Source organism: Podarcis vaucheri (assembly GCF_965113315.1).
Source record: "Podarcis vaucheri genome assembly, chromosome: 4".
Classification (NCBI taxonomy): domain Eukaryota; kingdom Metazoa; phylum Chordata; class Lepidosauria; order Squamata; family Lacertidae; genus Podarcis; species Podarcis vaucheri.
The window spans coordinates 39,282,545-39,308,306 of NC_138762.1; the positions used below are offsets into that span (position 1 = coordinate 39,282,545).

The following is a 25,762-nucleotide window of genomic DNA, read 5'->3' on the forward strand; positions in this document are numbered from 1 at the left end:
GGCTGGAGGTAAAGAGACATATGCTAAGTACATGTTCAAAAGCATGCATTTCACAAGCTACAGGGTTGAGGCAGGCATGCTAACAGACGCTGGGCCAAAAGAGAGCCCTGGCCCAAATGAAGTTGAAGTAGGTAGGCAGCTGAACTTCTATAACACCCAGTATGAACTGGTGGTCTAGAAATACTTTTATGAATAAATAAAATTCTGGGCCAAAATCCACACATCGGCCAAATTTCCAACATGTGCAAAATTTTTGATTCAGCTCAGCTGCGGAAAGAACAATCAAGTAAACAAAAGAAGCCATCCAAAAGTGAATTAAGAGGATTAAAAAGGAAGGTTGCTTATTGGGTTTGGGGGATCAAAAGAAGTAAGAACTTGACTAGGCCACTGATCTTCACGATACCTTTGTTTAAAGTCGGCATAGATAACCCTGTTTGGAAATCCCTTGCGGCAAATACGAATTCCTTCTAAGACACCGTTACAGCGAAGCTGGTGAAGGACAAGGAAGGGGTCCATAGCACCTGGAAAGAAAGTCCAACATAAGGATTTTATTTCAGGGTGGCTTTATCACATGTCACCAGAGATGATGATTTGTATTGTGAGACCTAAGAAATCCAATAAAATTATGCTGGATTTGCTTTACCTGGCGTTTTTGTTTCATTGGGAATAATGCAGCGCACAAAATGGGGAGATGTGGACTTCAGATTAGTCATCAGTTTGTTTAAATTTTCCTTTGGAGAGGAAAGGGAGATTAAAACAAGCAAAATCATGGAACATTTCAGAACAACAAGCATCCGATGAGCAAGCCACCCATCTCCATGGGATAAAGAAGTGATTCAGTAGGCAGGTACATACACTGGGACTACTGTAGCTCCTTTGTTGCCCACAACTTCCCGGTGCCTGGTTACTTCTTAGTAAACTTGCTTCACAATCACTGCTCTGGTTTGGATGTCACACTAAACCATAGTTTAAGCTACGTCAATGAACTTGCTCGTGCACTTCCCTCTCCTCACCTCCCATCTGATGTAGTCATGAGAAGGAGGCTGGAAGCACCCTGGTCTTGGTTTAAATTAAGCACAGTTCGCAGCTACATCTCAAGAGGACCAAACTGTGGTTAGTTTAAACTATAGTTTATTAAACTGTGCCAGTATCAAACTGTAGCTTCTGATCCCGATCCCAAAATAAGCAATTGATGTTGTCAAATCCAACCATGCCAACCACCTGCTAAGTTTTGGATACAACTTCTAGAGGGCTAGCCATATTTGACAGTTGCTGCCAATGCAAGAGTTGCCACCGTTTGTCTGTTATGGTCCCTTAAAGGTTAACAAGTTCACTTAAAGTTTATGTAATAAAACCCTGTAATTTTTTGAAGTCCTCCTGGATGCGTTGGTGGTTGTATTGAACCCCATCCTTGATGAGCTATGACAGCTGAGTATAGTTTACCCATCTGGTTTCAAGTGCTGAATCAGAAGAGGAAATCAATAAAATGTACAGCTAATGACTTAGGAGGCTAGACAATCAGGTCTTGTATGGAGGCCTGTTTCTAATATTTTAGGTTCTCTGTTAGGAATATTCCAGCTCGTTGGTGTAAAATGACAAAGACAACAGACAGGTTACATTTAAAAAAGAAATGAAAAATTACTTTATGCATGGATGACACTGTTTGGAAGGAAGCACCTTTCTTGCGTTTCTTCTCTCCACCTTTATCAGCTTGTGCTTTAAAAAAAAAAAAGACAGAGCAACTAAGTTAAATACTGATTACACCACTGACATGAAGCAGAAATGTTTAATACAGTTTGCATGCTTATCAATGGCTTTCTGCAAAGCCATATGCAGCAGTGTGGGTCCAGTGATGTTTTCAGCTGCTACAAGCTACAATGCAGCTTTCTTGTGGCCCCTTGGCTTGGTTCCTTGTGTTCTTCCTTGTATGGAGGAACCTCCCACACCATCCTAAATCCAGCACTGCTACCAGTTGCTCTCTAAGGCAGAGCTTTCCAAAGAGTGTGTCATGACATGTTAGTGTGTCGCCTGCAGTGTGTAGGTGTGTCGCGTGAATGCTCCCCACGCTCCTCTCAGGGCTGGAAAGGTGTTAGTTTACCTCTGGTTTGCTAGTAAAACTGAATTACTGTCGAGAAATGATGCACGTCTAAAAAAGTGTGTCACCAACATGAAAAGTTTGGAAAGCTCTGCTCTAAGGGTTCAGACTAGGATAGTCTCAGCCATATCTGGAAATTCCAGGAATTTAAACTGAAACCCTTAAGAATGCAAAGCAGATGCTCTCCCACTGAGCTATAAGCCTTTCTCTAGGCAGCCGTGAGAATGTTGAATTCCACCCAGAGACTCTCTGGCTTTGTCTGCAATGTATGACTTTCCCCAATATGATTGCATAAGGCCCCCAAGCTTAGTAGGCCAAGGACAATATAGGCATCTAAACTGATTAATAAGGGGAACTTCATGGAGGGGACTTTCCATGAGGCATTTGCTTTGGTTATAAGTTAAATATTATGTCATAGGAAAAGTGTCCAAAGGAACATTTTAGAAAGGAAAGGCAGTTTTAATAAATCAGCCATATATTCTGCTGCTTAACACCATGTGTGGGTTACTGATAACATCAAGAACATTATGGTGTTGTGGTGTAAAGTGTCCTCTGATCATCCTCTAAGCATACCCTGATCATGCTCCAAACACTCTTGTCGGGTCAGTGTGATGTTGCCTCATATGCACCCTCACAGAGCTACAATTCCTAGAGTTCCCTGAGTTCCAGAGGAAGAGGGATCGACAGTCACACCACTTGGGGAACTGCAGTTCTGTGTGAGGGAATAAGGGTCTCCTAACAACTCTCAGCACCCTTAACGAACTACAGTTCCCAGGAGTCTTTGGGGGGGGGAAACCATGATTGTTTAAAGTGGTATGACACCGCTTTGAAGGTATACTGCACATGGGACTAACTGGAGTCAGTTCTGAAGACCTGCAAAGAATCTGGGAGGGCACCTGCTATTTTCTACAGCATAACATTTCAGAACTGGATGAGATCTTGAGGCTCATTTAGTCCAGTCCCCTGATCCATGTAGGGCCAACAATGCAGGGTGCGACTAGAGAATCCCTGGCAGATGGCCGTCCAGCCTCTGCTGAAGCCAGCAGGGAAGGAGACCTCACCAGCTCCAGATGTGTTGGTTCTGATACAGGACGGCTCTCGGCATTAGGAAGCTTATCCTGATAGTAAGCGTCCGTGTAAAAAAGACCTGAGTTGTGCCATGTGTTTCATGTTGCTACTAAGACGGCCATGCCCTTTGGCAGACATAGTGTGAAAACCGCATAACAAGTCCCAGGAATAACATTCCTTGGCAGATTAAAAAAAAAAAAATCCCCACAGGCAAGATGACGATTCCTAGTTACCTGCAATGATGTGCAAGTGGCAGGTTGTGTTATTTTGGCTTAGCTCCTTCTCCAATTTGCGTTATGGAGCCTGCATTCTGGCTGCGTCTTCCAGACACCCTCTTATGATTCATGACAACTACAGCTACTCACATGAGGTTCTTAATAAATATTCTGTAAATTGATTGTGGCTGTAGGATATAACAGCTAAATCTCTGTAATGAGTCACACTCCTACTTATTTAACATCATTTTATGGAAACCTGCAAATTGCTGCGGTGCCCAAAGAGGACAGTTGCAAATGCAGTTATTTAAGAATTATTTCTGCTCAGTGGAGCAGAACCTTCAAAACTATGAGATTTGATATTGAGAACCACCATTTTCTTTAATTATCAGGTGCACAATATTTTTTATTTCCTGAAGCTGCATTTACTTTACTTTATACTATAAAAGATAGGTGGGGTGTTGCAATTTTTTAAAATGCTTTATATTCCAATAAGTGACACAACATTTAAGGTGCTGCTTTTGACCTTTAAAGCCCTTCACGGCCTAGGACCCTCGTACCTACGGGACTGCCTCGCCTGGTATGCCCCATGGAGAGCCTCAAGGTCCATAAATAACAACACCCTAGTGGTCCCAGGCCCTAAGGAAGTTAGATTGGCTTCAACCAGAGCCAGGGCCTTTTCAGCACTGGCCCCAACTTGGTGGAACGCTCTGTCTCATGAGACCAGGGCCCTGCAGGATCTGATTTCTTTCCGCAGGGCCTGTAAGACAGAGTTGTTCCGCCTGGCCTTTGGCTTGGAGCCAATTTGATTCCCTCCCCCCCATTTTCTTTTTTCTTTTCCCTCTCCTGCAATGAGGCTACATTTTAATATTTTAATGTTCCATTATTTTAATGTTGTATTTTATTTTTGTTTTTAAGTTGTAATCATTCATCTTGTTTTTATTATTGCTTGTAAGCCGCTCTGAGCCCGGCCTTGGCTGGGGAGGGCGGGGTATAAATAAAAAATTATTATTATTATTATTATTAACATAGCCTATATCTACAAAGAAACAATTCATACTATTCCTTTTTAAACTTTGGGTGACAGCCAAGTAAACAATTCCCCTAGTGCAACCACCTTGTTACACAACAGAGCTTCCTCTCCCTCTCTTTTGCCCATGTGCCCCTTAAAGATGTTCTGGAGGGTTTAGCTGGATACTGCCCCTTCTTTCCAATTCATATAACCATTCTTCCATAGCATCCATTATAAGCATCAACTGCTGGGCTGTGGTGCAATGAGCTCACACATTACTTGTGCTCAAGGCAGTAACTTGTGCTCATGGTTGCTGATTCACACAACCAGTTCACTATGTGCCCACTCAAACCCCTACAGAAGCCATGTGCAGGCATTCAGGCTCCTGTGTTCATCTTTGTGGGAGTGGTGACATTTCAAGCAGCCTCATCCTCTAGCCTTTGCGCGAAGAGCACAACCACCTGTGGCAGTGGAGCCTTCACACGTACAGCTCTACATATGAAGGTTTCCTCGAAACATGGACTCCCAATGGTCAGAAGCCTAGAAGCCTTCATGTGCACAGCTGTGGGCAGAAAGAGTCTGTTGTTACAAATGGTCATGCTTTTCACATTTCGGGACTAGCGGAAGAGGTTAATTGGTGCCTCCTTGCCTCCATGTTGATGAGCACAGCAGCATTCATGCTCAAGTAGGCCATGACTGAAAAATGACATGGCCCCAACCAGGATATATAATTCCAATGAATTGGAAAATGCATACTATTTGTGAGTAGTACAGGTGTCTTCCCATTTGTGTTCCAGGGCCCGCACGCATAAGTGAAAATAATGTAAGTAGGGAGCACTCTCAAAAAAGCCCATTTTTTCTGCCCTCCAGCTCTCTCTGCCTCTCAGCACAACTCTCTTCAACTAGAGTTGAAGCTCTGGGGATGCCTAGAGGCTGGAGGATGCGAAAAAGAGGTGGCTACCGCACGCATCATCTGCTAGGAAGGGAGACTCAGCAGCCTAAACAAAGCCCCACTGTGCCTACAGTCTCTTTGGGGCTTCCTCCACCCTCTCTGAAGACCTCTTTGGGCTCTGGGGAGGGTGTCCTCATGAGCCACAAGGACTCTCTAACTCTCCCGCCATTTCCTGGATTGAACATATCTATTTATTTATTTTCCAGTGCCATGCATATATGCGGTCACACATGTGTCAGTCTCACATAAGTGGGGGCATGTCTGTAATATACATTTGCTACTTCCAGTATTTTCATGATTCGTGGTTCTGACCTCCCACAGTACTCCAATCTGTTCTTTGCAGAGGTTATTTCACTCATTTCACAGTATCATTCCCACCAACGGTGTGTTCATCAGGAGTGTTAAAGATATTCCTAACTGTCTAGCATGTAAAGATGTACCTATAAAGCATTTTATGGGTGCACCGTCAAAATGTAACTCATAGTGCCTATGGCTGCAGCTGAGTGATGTACCAACATCTGAGCCAGAAAGAAAGCTGAGTGATGCACCAACTGTTTGAATCAGTAGAAATAGTCATCCCACAGAGATGTAATGGAAAAAAGTACATTTAAGGCAGCAAGACCTTCAGATCTCATGAGATGGTATATTTACTCAACATTTCTGCTAAGCTTTGATCTAGGAATTAAAGGGAAACGGTCATTCGACTTACCGCTGTCAGCACTGACATAATTTTCAAATAGGCTTGCCAGAAGTTTGTTGGAAGATTTTTGAAAAGTGCTCACTACAGTTTCATTGAGTGGGTCTTTGTTTTTCTCAAGCCAACCCATAATGTTATAGGGCACCTAGTGTGTGTGTGTGTGTGTGTGTGTGTGTGTGTGAGAGAGAGAGAGAGAGAGAGAGAGAGAGAGAGAGAGAGATGACAGACAACAAAATGGAAGCAAAACAATAAAACAGATTAAATAATCAAATCTAATGCCTTTTGCTTTTACCTTACAACCATTTAAAATTCTGGTTTATCTATTTATGTATTTATAAACCGCACTTTCATTAAAAAAAGGGAAGGGAAATGCAACATTTAAGAATAAAATCAACAAAAAGCATACATAAAAACATAATTAAAAAAAACAGTAAATACTGGTTGGTTTGAAAAAAGAACATTCATATTGCAAAGGTCTGTCTGCACAATATAGTTTCCAAAGGACATCTGAAAGAAGGGAGGTAATTAAGGGGGATTTTATGGGTCACTTCAGGAGTCTTCCCAGTAATATATTCATCTTAATATCAGATCTCCATTTTCCTAAATAATCACCACATCTTTCTTCTATGCATCCCCCCAGTCTTTCAGTTCCTCCTATCCCTTAGGAACATGGGAAACCGCCTTCTACTGAGTCAGACTACTAATCCATTTGTCCACACCACGGCTAGCTAAGATGGTGACAGATGTTCTTGGATTGCAACTCCCATCACTCCTGATTCTAGGGTTGCAGATTGGGGTCTTTCCTAGCCCCACCTGGGGACGACATGAATTAACGACAGAGCATGTGCTCTACCACTGAGTTTCAGTCTTTCTTTGTAGAGACAATAATAATAATAATGCCTAGAGATGAAGACAGGGACTCTGTGGTTGAATTCTAAGGCATATGTTTCAAGGGCAGATAATTTCAAACTGCTTCCAGCACACTCAGAAGCTCAACTGACTTCACCCTCAAGTTAACTTTTCAAAACTCAAAGCGTGGCATTCCTCTCGTGCCATTGCAACCACTTTGGCCCATGACTCCATTCTGTCAGGGGACTGCCATCGGAACAGGGGAGGGAGGCAGGGGGGGCCGTTGGGATACAGAGAGCCTCTGAAACTCCTGAGGAGCACCCAGCGCCTCACCTCACCAAGCTGGCCAGGAGGGACGCACGCCTCTTCCGTAGCCCAGCTTGCGCAGAGGGGTGAAACGCAAGGGGGGGGGGGGAAAAGAAGGCTTGGGGTGCCGAAGTTCTTATGTTGGGGGAGAAGCCGGAAGGGGCCACTCCCGGATTCTGCAAGTGACTAAGATGGGCATGAACTTTGTAGATCTGCACTGTAAATAGTTTGCACAATAAAACCTGTAAAAGACAGGTCGGAGTCCTGCCTGGTTACTCGCGAGCAACCACCAGCAGCATCTGACACATTCATTCCAACAGGGCTTCATGCTTTGAGGTTAATGCCATTGTCCCCATCTGCAAATGCCAGAAACTTACCGCTCCAGCATAGTGCAGGAGTTCAAAATGAGCTTCATATTTCCGCTTTTTGTCAGGCCTGGGTTTCTGCAGATTGGGTGACTTGCCCAGATGATTGTCGTACAGCTTGGCTTTGAAGGTCATATCTGTAGCCTTCGGGAACATGCATTCTTCTTCTAGGATAGACAAGATCCCCAAGGGCTACGCACGGCAATAGGGAGATAAATGTTAGGGTTTTGTTTTCCAAGGATGTCATTTTGGTTAGCATGAATGAATACTGCATCTGCAAAATCTCTCCGCTCCCAATAGCTGTTAACATATTACTCTTTCAGACTGCTATCAGACTTGACGACACAGTGTGAAAATATTATATTTTATACAGATTGCTGACACAATATTGATGCTTTGGTTTTCAAAAAGGCTTGGATTGACTTACTTTTCTCAATAAATCAGTCAGAAAACAACCCAGCGTTATAATAGCTGAGGTCTATATAACTTACTACACAGCATAATGAACACATACCACCAGCTGTGTCTTGCGGCTTGCCAAGTTACTGACACCCATCCCAGTCTTTTTCTGCAGTTCTTGCATTATTAGGCAACATTTGCCTTGGTGGGGCAAAAGTTGTTTAATGGTCTTTCCTAACTAATGGAAAAAAACTGGTCAAAGAAGATTTATTTGTTTTGAATGTGACTGCTACATCTCTGAGCATGGGCAACTGTGGAAAAATGAATAAATATAGGTATATCTGTATCTCCAGTGGAAACATCAAGAATCAAAAGGTACCAGGTATATTGCTGTTGTTTAGGCTTGTCATGGTGCTAGTAGAAGAAATCAATCTTCAAAAGTATGTTTGTATTCCTTCTTTCCTTCAGAGAACTCAAGCTGGAATAGATGGTTATCTTCCTCAATTTTATGGTCAAAACTAGCTTGTCAGGTAGGTTATGCCCAGAGGCAACGACTGGCCCATGGGTCAAGCAGTAAATTTTACAGCTGCACAAAGACATAACCTAGTTCAGGGCCTAGTCAGACACGCTAGTCACTACATCACATCACTGGTAGACCTTGGGGTCTCAAATTTCAGCGGTGCCCTGTGCAATGCCAAAATTCGCCCCCCTCGCATCTTGCCTTCTGTTCTACATCATAGTTGTGGTGTCGCCTGTGGCATCCCCAAGTCTCCACTTCCAGTGTGACCACACCAGTCGCGCTCCCCTAAATCCACCCTAATCTCATTGTCTTTATGCTATCAAACAGAAACCCCAATGATGTTTTCCATACCTTTTCAATGAGATCAATGCAGGCTTGCAAATCCAATCCAAAGTCAATGAACACCCAATCGATGCCTTCCTTTTTGTACTCTTCTTGCTCCAAGACAAACATGTGGTGATTGAAAAACTGTTGCAGTTTTTCATTTGTATAATTGATGCAAAGCTGCTCAAAGCTGTTAAACTATGAGGGGGAGGAAAGACATAAAATTAAATTTACAGAGGAACAAGAACGAAGGCAAATATATGTAAAGTCTGTTAGTATATGATCTGAATTCCTTTAAGACTAACTTCAGTGCTAATGTGCAGAACACAACTGCTTAATTTTCAGATATGGATAGAAGAGCGCCACTGAATTCCCAAAGTGTGCCAGGCATAATATGCCAGGCATATTTTTTGAAGCCCTGATTCAGAGAAGTTCCTCTTGTGCCTAAGTCCCATTGGAACTGCTGTTAGATGAAACTTTGAGCAGAACTGAAGTCAAAGCCTAACCAACATTTCCTGGATTGAGGCTGAAGTAGACTCATTATGAAAGGTATCTGTCAAAAGGCAAATATTTTCCACTTTCCAGCAACAGAAGAATTGAAGTCCTGCAAATGTCGGGGCTGTTTGCTAAGAACATGAGAAGTAAATTTGTGCAAACTATGGCATTTTCCTTGGAGTGGATGGTGCTAAGTTATATAAATACTATCCACAGTTCACTGACCCTTCTAATTTTTATGGTTAAACATTTATGTGCATCTTCTCTGCCTTTGTGTGTGTATTTATATGTGCATTCCTACTGACCTTGGGTAGATCAAATAAATTAGGTCAGCTGAACACTGGTTAGCCTGTTGCAAGTATAAGTTTGCAATTTTCGTATGAGAACTTGACTACTGCTTATTTCTTACCATCACCAAAATATCAAAATTGTAATACTAGTTACAGTTCCTTGCTTTCCAAGATGGGTTTGGGAGTATGTTCCTCATGCTCTTATCAATGATAAATAAACTATACCTATACATTATTGACTAGTTCTCATTGCTCCTGATAAACTCAGCAAGCTGTACAACATGGGTGTGTAATCTGTGACCCTCCAGATGTTGGATTCTAACCCCCATCAGCCCCACCCAACATGGCCAGTGGTCAGGAATGATGGGAGTCAAGCAACATCTGAGGTGACATTCCTGCTAATACAACATTGATAACTGATTCTTTCAACAAACGTTATCTTCTAGCTAAGAGACATAATAATAATTTATAATAATAATTTATTATTTATACCCCACCCATCTGGCTGGGCTTCCCTAGCCACTTTGGGTGGCTTCCAACAAAATATTAAAATACAGTAATCCATCAAACATTAAAAGCTTCCCTAAACATAATTACTTTAAATCAATTTGTTGCTATCATGAAAATTTTGGGAGGCAATTACTCACATCAAAGATTTCAAAGCCAGCAATGTCCAACACCCCGATGAAGAACTGTCTTGGCAACTTGGTGTCCAAGGTCCTATTGATGCGAGTAACGAGCCACTTGAACATCCTATCATACACTGCTTTGGATAAGGCCCCAACAGAATAGGAAACCTGTAGAAGAGAGGTAGAACAATCACACAATACCATAATAATCCTTGTGATCGTGTCTGCGGAAGATACTTCCTTTGAGCATCCTACATGCCAGGTTCAGATCTATTGACATTCTGGGTTTAAACCTAGCATACAATTATTGACCTAAAACATCGATCAGTGTAGCTCAGTATAGAGGGTGTTGGACCTGGGATACTTGACCCAACTATGCAACCTTGATAAAGCAAATCATTTCTCACCCTTAGTCCCTGACTTATAAAACAGGAATAAATATAGCTACATATGAAATCTGCAGGGGGAATTATATTTTTTCATCACCAAGCAACATATTTATTGGCTCAACGGCAATTTATCTAGTTCCTTTTGCACTTGCATAGTTTACTGCTTTGTCCAATGGCAAGGACTTCAGTGTGATAATGTGTGCTTTAATAATTGCCCAAAGCCATAGGTTTTGCAGTTTCAACTTGGCATAAATATGCTCACACAGCTGCATGCAAGATGGATTTCAATATAGCTTTGGAATCTTTGAAGCTGGATTTACAGTTTTGTTTTATGAAAATCCAGCTACGTACTTCCCTGTTTCATGATATCGTCGTGGGAGGTTTTAAAATTTTCTACATTAAGCCCAACTAACCCATATCGAAACCAGTAGCATTTATTTCTGAGGAAATGTGGTAAGGAAATGTGTACTGAAGAAATACAATGGCTTGTATCCAAATACGGTAGTTCTTGCATTAATTGTTTTTTTCAGTTTGTTTGTTTTGCTTCACTTATACGCTGTGTTGTTTTTTCGTATGCTGGAAGTGTTGTTTGCTAATTTTTAACACTTTGTTATTATTGTGAGCCAATCTGAGCTCAATGTATTTGTTGGAAAGGGTCAGACAAATCATAAATCGAAGCTCAAAAGAGTCCTCCACCCACTTTTAGCTCCACTGCTGGCTTCAGCCCCCCAGTAGCATGCTGTCCCATGCTACTCCCAAGGGAACTGCAGCCCTCAAAAGAATGATGGTTCTCCATCCCAGCATATAGGTTTGGTATCATGCTGGCTCATGTAGTTTAAACACCTCCTTACCTGTTCCACACTTTGGCCTTTGGTGACATACTCATTTCCAACTTTCACTCTAGGATGCACCAAACCCTTAAGCATATCAGAGGAATTAATTCCCATCAGGTAAGCAGCTTTGTCAGCACCTGATAGAGAGTTACAATATTTCAACAAGTTCATTGACACAGGATAGGACTGGTTTAGATTAACAGATCAATCATTTACTGGGATAGACTCTAGCATTTTTTAAACAGCAACAATGGAGCATGAAAATCAAATTGGCTATATAAATCCTAGCTAACACCTACCCTGTACTAGAATTTAATATATTTAAAAGACGGCAGACCTCTACATCATAGATCCTTCCTGAATTCACTGTGTTTCTCTAACCCCAAGTACCCGAGTCTGAAAGTCTAGATGCTGCTCTTGCTGTATTTTGACATTTATTTTCCCCCAGGAGAGTAATATCAACATCATGGAAAACACAGAAGTGTCATGATATGTATGTTCCAATCACATGGAAATGACAATCGCAGAAGTGAGAGGAATAAAACTTGAAGATTATGTATGATCTGAATACAGATCACACAGCAATAACAAGGCTTATTCACATGTTTCAATGAACACAGATATAAGCTGGCCCTACAAATGTACAAGTGTTTGTGTGAAAAATTGTACCCTTGATGTATAGCTTAACTATTGTGTGGACAGTCTGTACACTTGCTGAACATTAGTTGTGAATAACTGTACATGTGCACAGCTCAACTATTTGTGTACACAGATTGCGCACTCATTGAATGTAACTTGTGAACATCCCTGCAGTCATTTAAAACAGACCTTGCCTTGCAGCCTCGCAGCTCAACACAGGGCATGGAACATTGCGAATGGGCAGATACGGAAGAGCTTACTTTCAGTGCCATCGGCTTCTGCCTGCTCCTCCCTGGGTCTCTGTTTAAATTTCATGTTTCCAAAGTGCATAATGGCACCAGTGAGCTTGTAGGCACCATACTTTTCATCCGCCACAAAGCCCAAAATATCCATGGCTTGCTGTGGAAAGTAAAAAGAACAGGACATTTTGTCACTTGCCTGTGAAATAACATGCAGCTTTATTTTCTAGAGCTCTTTCACGGCACGTCTGATGTTTGTGCTTGTTCTGGTATTGATCTTTCAAAAAATAAACTAGAGGAACAAGAAGCCTCTGCTATTTATTTTGAATCTGCCCTATTCCTCAAAAACAGAGAATAGTTCCTACCACTAATAATCTACTGGAGAGAGAGAGAGAGAGAGAGAGAGAGAGAGAGAGAGAGAGAGAGAGAGATATTTTTCATTTTTAAGGTAAGCAAATAAAACCTTCAACCAAAAAAATAGCAATGGCATGACAGCTGAACATAATAGTGCTACACGCCAACCCAATCTCTGCCGAGCGGCTGCTTGAGGTTCCAGGGGTTCCAGGAGCTCAGCCAGGGTTGTGTTTCCATTGGGAAATCAAGGCACAGTCTTGAAGAAATATGGTTTATTGTACCCATATTTACACCTGGGTCTACTTTGGAGAGAGTTCAGAGCATTACATCACAAGAGGGACTTGCTTCCCACAGCAGCACAGCATTGGAGTCTCTGTCCCAGCCTGCCAAGATGGTTCTGCCCTGCATGGCTTCTGCCTGGAGTTCTGGCTCAACCCTTCTCCTTCCCAAAGACCCTTGCTAGGGAAAAAAACCCCAAGTCTCATGTAAAACAGCTATTTTTTTCTGTGGGCACAGCCCCACCTTCCCTGTTTTCCTATGTCATGGAAGCTGAAATCATACACCACCCATGGTAACCATGGGAGCTTCCCACTAGGTCCTTGTCACAAAATCTCTTGCCCTGTTGATGGTTTTTATTGATGGGGTAATGACTCACTTCCAGCACCTTTTGCCATTCTTAATAACTTCTATCCTAAGTGAGGCCCTGGTCTGGCATCTTTCCTTCAATACTCCAAACATTATCTAAATTCTACCATTTATTAATTTCTAGCATTCACTAACTCTAGCATTTATGGGTGCCCTTGCAGCCCCAAACTCTGTTGCCCCAGACCTGCAACAATATTCTTTTTTGCTATGGGACTAATACAGAAGAAGACAATCACTGCTATCATATTCATCAATCAGAGAGACTTAAGGCATCATAAACAATGTTGTTTCACTTGTCTCTGCTTTCTCTTTTTGAGGAGACGAATAAATATATTAATACAACAGGTCTGTTCAGAACGTTAGTAGTGAGAATCTTTTTAGTCCAAACTTAGTGAAATTACAAGGTCTATAGGGCTAGATTTATGGTTTAGCAATGTATGAATAGCTCCTTCAGGAGAAAATAACCCATGATGTAGCAGTATAGAGGGGAGAAAAGAAGCCAGTTACATTCTGTGCCAATTAATGGCCATTTTTTACATATGTGGAATGGAGAACACTATGTTGACTGCCATCAGCACAGATCTGGACTTCCTGGTTGCTTCCTCCTTGTTAGAACTATGTTTGTGTATGTTTTGTCTCCTTTGATTGATGGAGATGATGGTGATGATATGATATAGAAGATCCCTGCTTGATGGATTGACAAAAATAGACAGTAAGTGAATATGATTGAAGAGCATACAATATAATATGAACAAGAAAACTTACTTCTGGCAAGAGGAGGGTGGGCCCTTTCTCACTGTGTGGATTTAATTGTGTCCATTTAATATATTTTACTGGAAAATCAATTAAAATATGGGGGGTAAAGAATATTGTTTATAATGCTTTAAGTCCACCTAAACATTAGGAAGAACTTTCTGACAGTAAGAGCTGTTCGACAGTGGAATTTGCTGCCAAGGAGTGTGGTGGAGTCTCCTTCTTTGGAGGTCTTTAAGCAGAGGCTTGACAACCATATGTCAGGAGTGCTCTGATGGTGTTTCCTGCTTGGCAGGGGGTTGGACTCGATGGCCCTTGTGGTCTCTTCCAACTCTATGATTCTATGATTCTAAGTCACCCTGATTGACAAATATAACAGTGAGTCTTCTTCTGTATTCCACCGATGAGAATTCCCCACAAACTTAAATCATTGATTGTTTTTTCCTAAATCACTATATATTGTATTGTCCTGTCAATCTTATTAGCATTAAAAAAGCTACTCCTTTCTGTAAAAAAATATTGGTGCTTTGTTTTGTTTGTTCCTTGATGAAATGGATTTGATGTATAAACTTTTCTGCAATGGTAATTTCCCAAGATTTACTGTAACCGAGATGTACCGTGAGAGTCCTATTGCTCTTTCCACAGTTCCATTATCACAAATCTTTCAGCAGCTAAAATGAATCTAAACAAGCCCTTAAATACTACATTCTCTCTCTCCCCCTCCAAAAAAATCTGCTTAGTTATTATATTACTCTCATTGAGTACCCAAAATCTCACTATCTGTTGCCACTCTCAGCCCTGACCACAATCCCGCCAATGGTCTGCAAACATTGTGTCCTGCATGTGTGTCAGTTTCACTGAGGTATAATACCACATGTGGGCTATTCTAATGTATTCCCTTTAACATATGCAGAAGCCAGGACCCTCTGATCATTTACCGTATCCAAAACTACATTCTCAAAATGCCTGAGTCCTCTGGTTGCTTGCTGCTCACTTGGTCTGTTGGAAACAACATAATTTATCTGATAGATACTAAGCAAGTGACTTTTGCATTGGCTTATCTTTCTCTCAAATTGTTGTTCCCATTGTTCAGGTGAGGAGTGTTAATACAGAAGTACCTTAGCCAGCAAGATCCCTCCCCTTTCCAATCCCTAAATACACTATAAAAGGATGGATGGTTTAATACCAATATCAGGGGAAACTTATTGGGATTATTCTGGATTGCTATGTTGTCCATACTAAAAATATGCATTATGTGCAATGTGAATACATTACAAAGTACTTGAGAACATCAAAAGCGTAGGGAATAGCATTAAAAACGCATTATAGGATAGCATTAAAAATCCATTACGGGATATGGGCACATAATGATGTCAATATCTTGTGAATCCCAGAGGAATGAAATTTTACAGCTCGGGAACAGTCACCAAGAGTACCTCAGAGAGGCAGCATTCACATTTGATGGGAACTCTCAAAAGGTTACTTGAGGTTGACTACAGAGATTGCAATGAGCAAAATAGTTGATCTCTACATATATATCTACATCAAGAGGGGGAACCTTCATCCCACGCACAACCTTCTGGGGCCTCCATGCCAGTTGTGGGCAAGACAAGAGATAGCAAAGTGAGTGGGATCAGAGACAACAGATTTGATCCTTACCTTTGTACAATAGGCTACATTCCAGCCACGTGCCTTTCCTTCCTCCAAGCAGGCAAGCAAGAGGCATTATCACAGCCCAGAGACTTGAGACACTTGCAGAGCATAGCCTACTCAGAGGCATAGTCTGCGAAGAGTCCCAAAGGCCACATTTGGCCTGTGGCCTGGAGATTACCCACCACTGCCCTACATCAAAATGGACTTCTTATACCTGGTGTGTTTTTCTTAGTGCTGCTGTCTATGATTCTATGATATGACCATCGCGCTGTATCAAATGTTCAATGGAAATCCCTTGTGGAACAAAAATTTTGAATACCACCTACTGTCTCTGCCATTTCAGATCAAGTTTTAAATAATTATTAATGCTGATACACAGATTTAGTGTTGCTTTTTATAATATCTGTACATATAGAGATAAGAATTATTTTCCTATGTACTCAAGACCTAATGGAAACCTACAAAACGTAATGGAAACCATAGCCCTAAGGCTATGCCTGCATTTCCCCACTCTCCCTACTCTGAAAGACTTAAAGCAAGAAGAGAGGTTTGGCTGAAGGGGACCCTATGCTAAGAGCATCCTAAATACTGAAATGCACCAGATGCCCTGACTTGGTAGCACAGTTGTGCTCAGCTACTCTATGCTACATCACGTTTTCCATGTGCTGGGTGTGCAGTGCTTCAAATCTGCTGCTGCAGTTTTAGTGAGAACAAAAGAAATATCTAACCACAGCAACGTCTCCAACAGATTATGGCTTGCAAGATTTTGCAATCTTTAATCAAAATGAATCATATCTTACATCAGTTCCCAGCAGCTCTTCCCCATCATCCAGATTGTCCACAGTAACTACACCTTGTGAGCAGAAGTGGAAGTCGTAGGGATTTGTCGACACCAGGAGCATATCTGCAAATAAGAAAAATTAAAATAGCTTCTCTTCTTGAGATCTGGTCTGTTACTGAGTATACCTCATGAGCCAACATGTACCCATAAATGCAATGTCATAAGACAAGGTTTATGGTGGCATCACAATGACAGTGGAATATCGTTGGAAGAAGTTAGACCTGCAGAAATGTGTAGAGTTTACCTCCTAAATTGGATCACTTATAAGTGCCATATGCATGACTTCCACAGGAAAGACCAGGAGAAAGAAGTTGGACACCACCACTTGAAGTCTGAGAATTATTTCTTCTGAGCCAACCTGCTATTTGTTCACAAAAGTACATAAAAGTTTCCTCCACCACAAACCACTTTGATATGGGCTAGGGAACTTGTTGCTCTTCAGATGTTGCTAGGTTAAATAAGTAATCCACTTCTGACATCTTGCAGTGCCTGGATTTCATCTTGAGGTGGAACTGCAAATGATCTTTATTTCTGTGCTCAAATAATCAAGGGTGGTATTCAACTCTGTTTTACTCAGAGTAGACCTGTTGAAATTAATGGACCTTGCTGCACAGTGCCACCTAGTCGCTCTTGTGCTCATACAGCTAATTCCACTTGGCCAAAAGCCCCCAAGTCTCACACCTTGGTCAACTTGGTATCATACGGTGCCATGCTTTCAGATCCTTCCTCTTCTGCAACAGATAAAAGGCAAGAGAAATTGCACAGGGCCCAACAAACTCTAAGTCAACTAAAGAGCCTCAGCTGATTCCAGTGCATTGATCCCCTGTAGAAAAGCACTGGAAATTCAAATGACAGTCAAGAATATTAGCCAAAAAGCAAGACAAAAGGAAGACTCAGGAGATTTGTTAAGACAACAGGATGTGTGTGTACTATAGACATTATTACCGACAGTAATTTCTCTCTCTCAGTTGGACTACTTATGAGCAACTGATTGTAATAGTTAAATAAAAATTTGGGTGGTGACTGATGCATGCAACCATCTCTGCGAATGTGTGTAGCAGAGGAATAAATTCACCATGGAAGGTACATTTTCACAGTACAATATTTGCGTTCAAATCCTGTTAGCACAAAATTACTTTGAAACAGTTCCTTTAATCTTCCTTAATTAGACCACAGCAAAGGCTAACTGGGTTAAGGGTTTAGCAGATGGACCACTCTGCCGGGATAACAAGAACTCAAATGAGATTATTACTGCTTTTGCCAAGCAGCAATTTAGCGCATGGATAAAGGGATGCTTCGCTATATTAGAAGAAGCACTGCCTAGCTGGGGATTTCTAGCAATCTGCATCAACTCACAATCAGCATGTATAAATGTCACGAGGCAAAGATGTGTCTTAGGCAAAACCCTATCTACAGATTCAAAGAGAATAATATATTAGAGGATAATATATAAGAACATAAAAAAAGATGGCTGGATCAGGCCAATTGCCCACCTAGTTCTAGCATCACAGTGGCCACCCAGAAAACAAGCAGAACATGGGCATCTGAGCACTGTAACCTCCCAGCATTTGTTTATTGAAAGGAATTCTGAACTGCCTGAGAGGACACAATGCCCTTACAAGGCAGTGTACAATTCTAAAATGAAATGAAACTATATATAACATTATCATTTGAACCCATGTACACATTAAATTGATCCCAAGTATAGCAATTAATGAAACACAGATTGAATTAAAATGGTTTCTGTTTTTTTAAAAAAGAACAAGTGAAAAAATATGGAAGGGAATCAAGCAAGGAGATCCACCCAATGGGGCGGAAGCCAGATTCCCTGGGAAGTGTTGCCAATTTCTTTGTTTAGCACCAGCACCAATAACATTCTAGGACATCACATAGCCCAAAGGCATTTTAAGGGTATGTTCACACAAACCCTGTCTTATTATGTTTTTATATCTGTTGGAAGCCACTCAGAGTGGCTGGGGCCACCAAGTCAGATGGATGGGGTATAATAAATAACAAACAAACAAATAATAGTTACACACCCAGTGTGCTCCCACTGTTAGTATACATTGCGTGTGTAGGTCCCCAGGCCACCCCTCAAATAACTTCACACATAACACGTAATTTAGTTTTGGTTTTTGGGCACTATTTTGGCCACAACTTTATTAAAATACAAAATCAGTGAGTGGTTGTTTAGACATTGGTTATGACTATCTGTCCCCCCGCCTGGGACAAAACTGACATCCCGAGGTCTGATCGGTAGCCAGTAGAAGGGAAAGTCAAACTTGGGGGTCATTTGAGCTAAGCGTCGGACCCACGCTGCTCACCCCAGCAGCTCCCCGAAAGCTTGCCGACCCTGGTCCCATGACAGGGATTGGACGAAATCGTGGCAAGCCCCAGGATTCCTTTAATGGAATTCCCTTCAGCGCAATAGGAGGGGCAGGCACAGCCTATCCTGACCCCTCCACCACCAGCATATTATGACCAATGCCTAACCGCAACCTTACAAGTTGTGACGAATTGCTGAGTAGTAGGCAAAAACCAAATGGCACAGCCAATCACCAAATGGCAAAATTCCTACTAGGCCCCTGCTCCAAAGCAGATGACCCCATGACAGGCAAAGCAAGGTCAACCGGAAAAGAGGGCTGGTGGGCGGGTGATCCGATGCACTCTGCAAAGAGAAAGAGAAACCAGAGTGCACCAATATTTAAAGACTATGGTCCCACCCACCCAATTTGCAACATACAATTTGCCCCAGCAACCCGGTTATCCAATCACAATGCCAGGCAACAACTATTAACCTGCCTGGCAACAAGAGGCCTGGCCCAGTGGCCCACACCGCAACACGTGCTCTCATTTATTGGAGAACACGCTTTAACACAACATTAGTGCCAGTCCAGATCAGCCCTGTAGCTTCTCAAACCAGTTTCAATCCAATTAGAAAAAGTAAGCCACATTTGCTTTATACTGCAGAATGGTTTGAACATTTGAGACAGCCATTGCACAGGTGACAGCTTCAGTGGTGGGGTGTAGGGGGTCATGTTGCCGAGACAGGAAAACCAAAAAGCTCATGAGTATTGGGTGAAGAATTCTCTCTTAGGTGAACAAAACCATGTAAATTGAGGCTTCAAACACAGCAAGGGAGGGGAACAACCTTGCCATGTATTGAGCTGTCAATGTGAACATACCCCAAATGAAAAAATGAAAAGCAGTGGGGCTCACTCCCATAAAAGTGTGCATAGGATTGCACCAACAAGCAGTTACAAAAAGTGTAAAAACAACAACCCACCACTGAACCTAATTGGGTTCTGCAAGTCACCTGTCTTTAGTTTTTCATTCTTTAATGCAGCAGTGCTGATCATAGTTGCATTTCTTAATTTGCACACACCACGTCTTTCCTTTCTCTTACCTTGTAGCTCTGCTTTTTTCCCAGACAAGATCTGGTAGAAGATATGGTAGTCTCTTTCACCTGGTTGTTGGAAAATAACTCGGGATTTCTCTAGCAGATCTGGTTGGGTAATGAAGAATTACATTGAGAAATACTATATGTTGAATCATGGAATCTGAATATATAGCTCAAGTAATATAGCTCAAGTAAGTATAGAAATTAGCATGTTGCTTACAAATTTCAATATCTGCTGAAGATAGCTTGCCTGTAGTTCCAAAATGGATTCTGATAAATTTACCCTAATTTGTACAAAAGAGAATATATCAATACACATAACCGCAACAGCCAACAGATAGAAAAGGAATATAGAACCAATTAGAAATATGAACAAATAAGCAAGGGCGGGCATCTATTTGGAGATGCTTTAGATATTGGTTGTCATGGTTTGGGGGGGGGGCTAAATGATGAGTAGATACATTCAAATAATTTTAAACAGTCCTTTCAGGTAGGCAAGGTTTATCACCTCACATGTATGAAGTGAGATTAAGGCGGGGGGACGGGACCCATGTAATCTGCTTGAAACAGATTGTGCAACCTCCAGGTGTCTAAAGATTCTCATATCTCCTCTGTCTTTGTTAAGTACGGGAACCGGGAAACTGCAGAGACAGACTATGGTTTCAGCAGCTTTGCATTCTGCATACCATAATTATAACAACAAATTATAACCCTTCTGTTGACTTGTGACCAGCTTGCTTTGCATCCTTTGGGCATTGTTCCGCATGACTTGTGTGCTTTACTTAACACAGTGTTACACAAGAGCACAGCAGTAATTGTGCTGTGCTGCAGTTGTTATCTGCATCCCACTCATCCATTCAGAAGATGTAACCACCTTCCATCTGCTGGAGAGGAGGATGCAGCACTCAGTTCATTGATACGTCATTGCTGTACTTGATTAATTGGTCAAATTATCCCCTTGACAACCTTCTTGCATGGATATATGCACCTTTCTGCTTTCTGACATTTCCTGTGGTTTATGCATGCTGCTATGTCCATCCCTTCCTAGTTCCAATTAGCAAGCTCCATTATTTTGTTGTGAAGTGCTCCAAAAATATCTGTATGTAGGATGTAATGGGTGCTTTATAAATATCAAGTGATTGTCCAAACAGAACTCAAGTCCGCTGGCTGACATTCAAAATATGTACAATGTGTTCAATAAACACCTGTTGTGAGAGGGAGAAGCAAGATCACGGCAGCAGCCTCCAGACAAAGCCAACCTGTGTTCAAAGCTTGTCCGCACAACTCCTGCCCCGCAAGTTTAGGAACTCTGCAAAAAGCCGTGTCTCCAGCTGTATGGATTGTGTAGTTGGCTGGGTGAATGTTTGGTGAAGACAGGGATTGCTGCTTCAGTCCTGTTCCACCCGCTACACGGCAGAGACTACTGCGAAGTGCTTAGTCAGAAGGGCAAAAGGTGAGACTGGAAGCAACATCTGTAGATGTTTCAATAAGTGCCTTTCCACGCTTACCATTTTATAGTGGAATAGCTAATTGGGAATTTAGATTTGGGGGCATATTGCTAGACAACATTGGTATCATTCAGCTAGTATCCCAGAATAATGGCCTCACAACCCCATATTTCTTGGAACGCAAACCACCACACCCCCAACTTTTGTGAAGATCCAGAATGGATTCTCAATATTTTCAGTTGTGTGGCATGTGTGCAAGCAGCATTCCAGTTTCTGTGAGGAGGGTGGGTGGGTGGGGTGGGGAAGATGCCTATTTCATGCCACTTTTTTCTGACAGGTGCAAGTTGTTGGTATGCAAGCTCAGTTCAGAGATGAAATGTGGCAGAAAGAGACGACGATACTGAGGCAAAGTACTGGCCATGACAGCAGCAGACCAAATTTCATCAGAGGAACTAGGCTTGCTATCGCCTCAGGCAGGTATGTAGTTCCTCTTCTAAACTCCTATACTTCCACAAGGTCAATATTCTGGAATTAGTTAATTAAATAGCCATGAAAGAGCTATCCCCATGCTCATGCTCATAACTCTGACATTTACTGGCTGGCAGAACACGAGAGTTCATTAGGGGTGTGACTACAGTTACTGAACTTTTCTCAGCTCAGGCACAACCTGCCAATCACGTTGACAGGAAATCCCTACACTGCTCTCTAATAACAGCAAAGTGTGAGCAAAAGTGTCGATAACTAGCTACAAATTCACTCTTACAAATGTCAGATCAAAAAACAACTCTTTCACCACAAATGGTAGGTGTGAAAAGGCCCTAAGTATCAGCCGTACAGCTGTCTATGTTGAATGCTGAACATTTTTATAAATACAGTCTTACTAATGAAGGCAGACTGGTAAAGTACCACAGCAATAAGGCATACTTACAAAGCGTGAGGAGTTGTCATTTCTCAGAGTTTTGGCATTCCCGAAGGCTTCCAAGGCTGGGTTGGCTTGGATGATTTGATCTTCCAAAGTCCCCTTACAATGCAAAAGATGGAAGTACATTTAGGGCACAACCCTGCACTCACAATTTGCCAACTAAAGGGCTTTATGATTTGGTCGAAACTCAACGATTTTGGCAGAATGCAGCTCTGCCATTTTAAAAAATGCACTTGTGGAAACTCCCAAATATTTATTTCATAAAATTTATGCACTGCTTGACTGTTAAAAGAAAGAAAGAAAGAAAGAAAGAAAGAGAGAGAGAGAGAGAGAGAGAGAGAAAGAAAGAAAGAAAGAAAGAAAGAAAGAAAGAAAGAAAGAAAGAAAGAAACCTAAAAGTGATTTACAAAGATGCCAAATGTGTGGTCTCTTTCTATGCTAAGGGAAGTGGGGAAGTTTGGAAGCAACTTAGAAGGGGATATTTAAAAAGTCTTATAGGCTAAATTTCTACACTTTACTTTGCTGTATATTTTGTGGTTTTAAATCTCTGCTGAGGCTCTTTCACCAAAGGGTACTTGCCCAAACCTGAATCTCAGGCATCCAGGGAATTCTTTTATTTTACCTATAGTAAAGGTAAAGGGACCCCTGACCATTAGGTCCAATTGAGGCTGACTCTGGGGTTGCGGCACTCATCTCGCTTTATTGGCTGAGGGAGCTGACGTACAGCTTCCGGGTCATGTGGCCAGCATGACTAAGCCGCTTCTGGCGAACCAGAGCAACACACGGAAACACCGTTTACCTTCCCGCTATTTATCTACTTGCACTTTGATGTGCTTTCGAACTGCTAGGTTGGCAGGAACAGGGACCGAGCAACAGGAGCTCACCCCGTCATGGGGATTCGAACTGCTGACCTTCTGATTGGCAAGTCCTAGGCTCTGTGGTTTAATCCACAGCGCCACCCGCATCCTTACCTATAGTACTTTCCCTTAAAACGAAATACAAAATATTAAAAACCAACAGATTTGATGTGTAGTCTAATGCCTACTGGAAAAAATAAAGTCTCTTGCTAGCATACTTTATGCTGAAGACATGCAACGAAGCTGAAGGAAAGGGAAAGAAGGGGCAAGTTTGTGTACAAAGGGAAAACAACAACAATCATGTCACTGAATGAAACCTGTGCTAATATTCTCCAGTTGAAATCAGCAGAACGTAAGCACTTCTCGCTTAGGCTGACCCCAGCTTCACAAAATGAAAGAAACATTAAGTATAAAAAGATGCAATAGGATTGGTCTAGAAAGCTAAAAATGTTTAGAATCATACAGTTAGATTGCTCAGAGCCAGTTTCTATGATTTTGAGTTGGCTTTGTAACAAAAATTAATTTCAGCTGTGTTGTTCTAGGTTTAGAAGCAGGGCAAGTGCAAATGAAGTTTTACATACACCTGTGAACAACATTCACGGCACGTCAGCAAAATCTGTGAAATACAAATTCAATTACAGGAAACTCATCTACTTACCCCAGTCTTGGTTGCTGGTTGCTTTCAAAGAAAAATGAAAAGACAATTAAACAGTTAGTCTAAGTGATTAGAAAATATCATTTAACATTGCTTATCAATCCTGCTCTATTTGTGATTTCAGAGACCTTTTTTATTCTGCAAGTGCTTTTCCACAGAGACTTCTAGAGTAAATTTCTCAGCACTTCTAAGCTGCTTGTCCTGAACCAAGAAGAGGCACCCAGTTCTATGATCATATGTGGATCTTCTGTATGGCTGCAAAACCAGGTTCTATATCCATACTCCCCATTCTTCCCCTTCCTTCACATTCAGAACCCCCCCCTTTTTTTTTTTTGCACATGCTTTGTTCCTATACCTATCAAGTTGTCCATTATTGCTGTCGGTATTAAACCATCAGTCCCTGCCATGTTTTAGATCCAACCACCCATAATCAGAGTCTGAAGCCCAGCCACTGACCCAACACACTAGATTTGCAGGGCTCTGTCCCTATCCACATTATGCTACTCCTGATGCTTTGACGTGTGTCCAGATGACTCTGTTGCAAAGCACAGGAAAAAGAGGTGACAGATCAGAGGTGGAGAATGCTTGTGCTAGTACAGCAGAACCAGGAATGGCTATAGCTGTTAATGGAGCATTACCAGGTACGGCACTGTTCTATCTTCAGTTCCCCAGGGTATCTTTACACTGCAGGCTTGAACTGGATTTACAATCATTCACTCTTCCCTGGGATCTGTCATCCTGGAAGATCTCTAATATAAAATTCTTAGTAACCTTCACCAGTTTCAATATCCCTACTCTCCATTCTGCCCCTTTCTTCACATTCAGAACCCAAAAAATATGATGATATAATAATAAACAACAGCCAGACTCATTGGGCAAACTCCCATCAGCTCTGCTTCCCCCGAATCACTTTGAAATATTACATCTTCTTCTCACATATCCCCATGCAATTAACAACCATGCTAACTGGTGCTTACAGGGCCTTGGAAACAGAATGTCTTCCACCTGTTGGGTAATAAATATTATTTGCGCAGAAGAAGAAAACAGTCATTTGAATATTTACATTCTTTTTTCCAGGTTCACCGATTGCTGCTACTGTGGCAAAATACTGAATGACACGTTTTGTGTTCACAGTCTTGCCGGCACCAGATTCTCCACTATGAAACAGAAGGAAGATGACATTATTAATCTCAAGCTTTTCACTTCCATCAGCCTTATACATTTGCATTTTTCCCCAAACTCTAAACTGTGCTACATTTGAATGAATCATGTCCAGCAACCTCACCTTTAAGGAATTCACTTTCGATCCATGTTTACAGGTAAGTCCACTGGCGCTGATTCAACACAGGCTTGTCATGATGGATGATTCCCAGCAGGCGGGAGGCCAGATAGGCCTCCTCACCTGCCAGGAAGTTTGAATCCATGCCTGCAGCCAAATTGGCCAATGGTGAGCAGGCTAAGGAGTGGGTGCTCAGCCATGGAGCGAACCCAACTGGCAGCAGGCTTCACTTGAGTCTGCTCCTTGAGTATAAAAGGAGGCCAGTTGTGGCCTTATTTGACCCAAATACACTGTGTTATGTCTGATTTTGTTCTCTAAGTTGGAATGCTGAGAACCGTGGCATCTGGGCACACAAGAGGATAGGAGTATGGAAAGAATAGCTCTATCAGTAGCTATCAGGGCAGTATCCCACTCATTCCATCAGTGCAATAATTTACATTTGGAACTTTCTCCCCCTCTCATTCACCTCCTAAATCTGTTATGGGGCTTTCTCCCAGCCTTCTGGAGCAGATTTGAGGAGGGCAAGGGGGGCAGAGAGAGGGTAAATAGAATTATTCGAGGGCAAATCCTTGTGCCAAGGGAACAAGTTATTCAGCATCACATTAGATACAAGCCTTGGTCTTATTGATGGCCATGTGA

General features: G+C 41.9%; 1 protein-coding gene across 1 annotated transcript in view; it reads right to left on the minus strand.

The window, feature by feature from the left end:
• The window catches only part of MYH15 (myosin heavy chain 15), a 91,615-nt gene that overhangs the window by 47,658 nt on the left and 18,195 nt on the right, over positions 1-25,762 (minus strand). Inside the window, exons 6-20 of the mRNA XM_082219696.1 lie at positions 24,908-25,001; positions 23,848-23,868; positions 22,339-22,431; positions 20,183-20,246; positions 19,969-20,067; positions 16,522-16,625; positions 12,338-12,476; positions 11,457-11,575; positions 10,235-10,384; positions 8,830-9,000; positions 7,572-7,751; positions 6,052-6,184; positions 1,643-1,716; positions 644-731; positions 404-521 (exon numbers count right to left, since the gene is read on the minus strand). Coding sequence (XP_082075822.1) covers positions 404-521; positions 644-731; positions 1,643-1,716; positions 6,052-6,184; positions 7,572-7,751; positions 8,830-9,000; positions 10,235-10,384; positions 11,457-11,575; positions 12,338-12,476; positions 16,522-16,625; positions 19,969-20,067; positions 20,183-20,246; positions 22,339-22,431; positions 23,848-23,868; positions 24,908-25,001 — 1,647 coding nt within the window. The remainder of the gene's footprint in view (positions 1-403; positions 522-643; positions 732-1,642; positions 1,717-6,051; positions 6,185-7,571; positions 7,752-8,829; positions 9,001-10,234; positions 10,385-11,456; positions 11,576-12,337; positions 12,477-16,521; positions 16,626-19,968; positions 20,068-20,182; positions 20,247-22,338; positions 22,432-23,847; positions 23,869-24,907; positions 25,002-25,762) is intronic.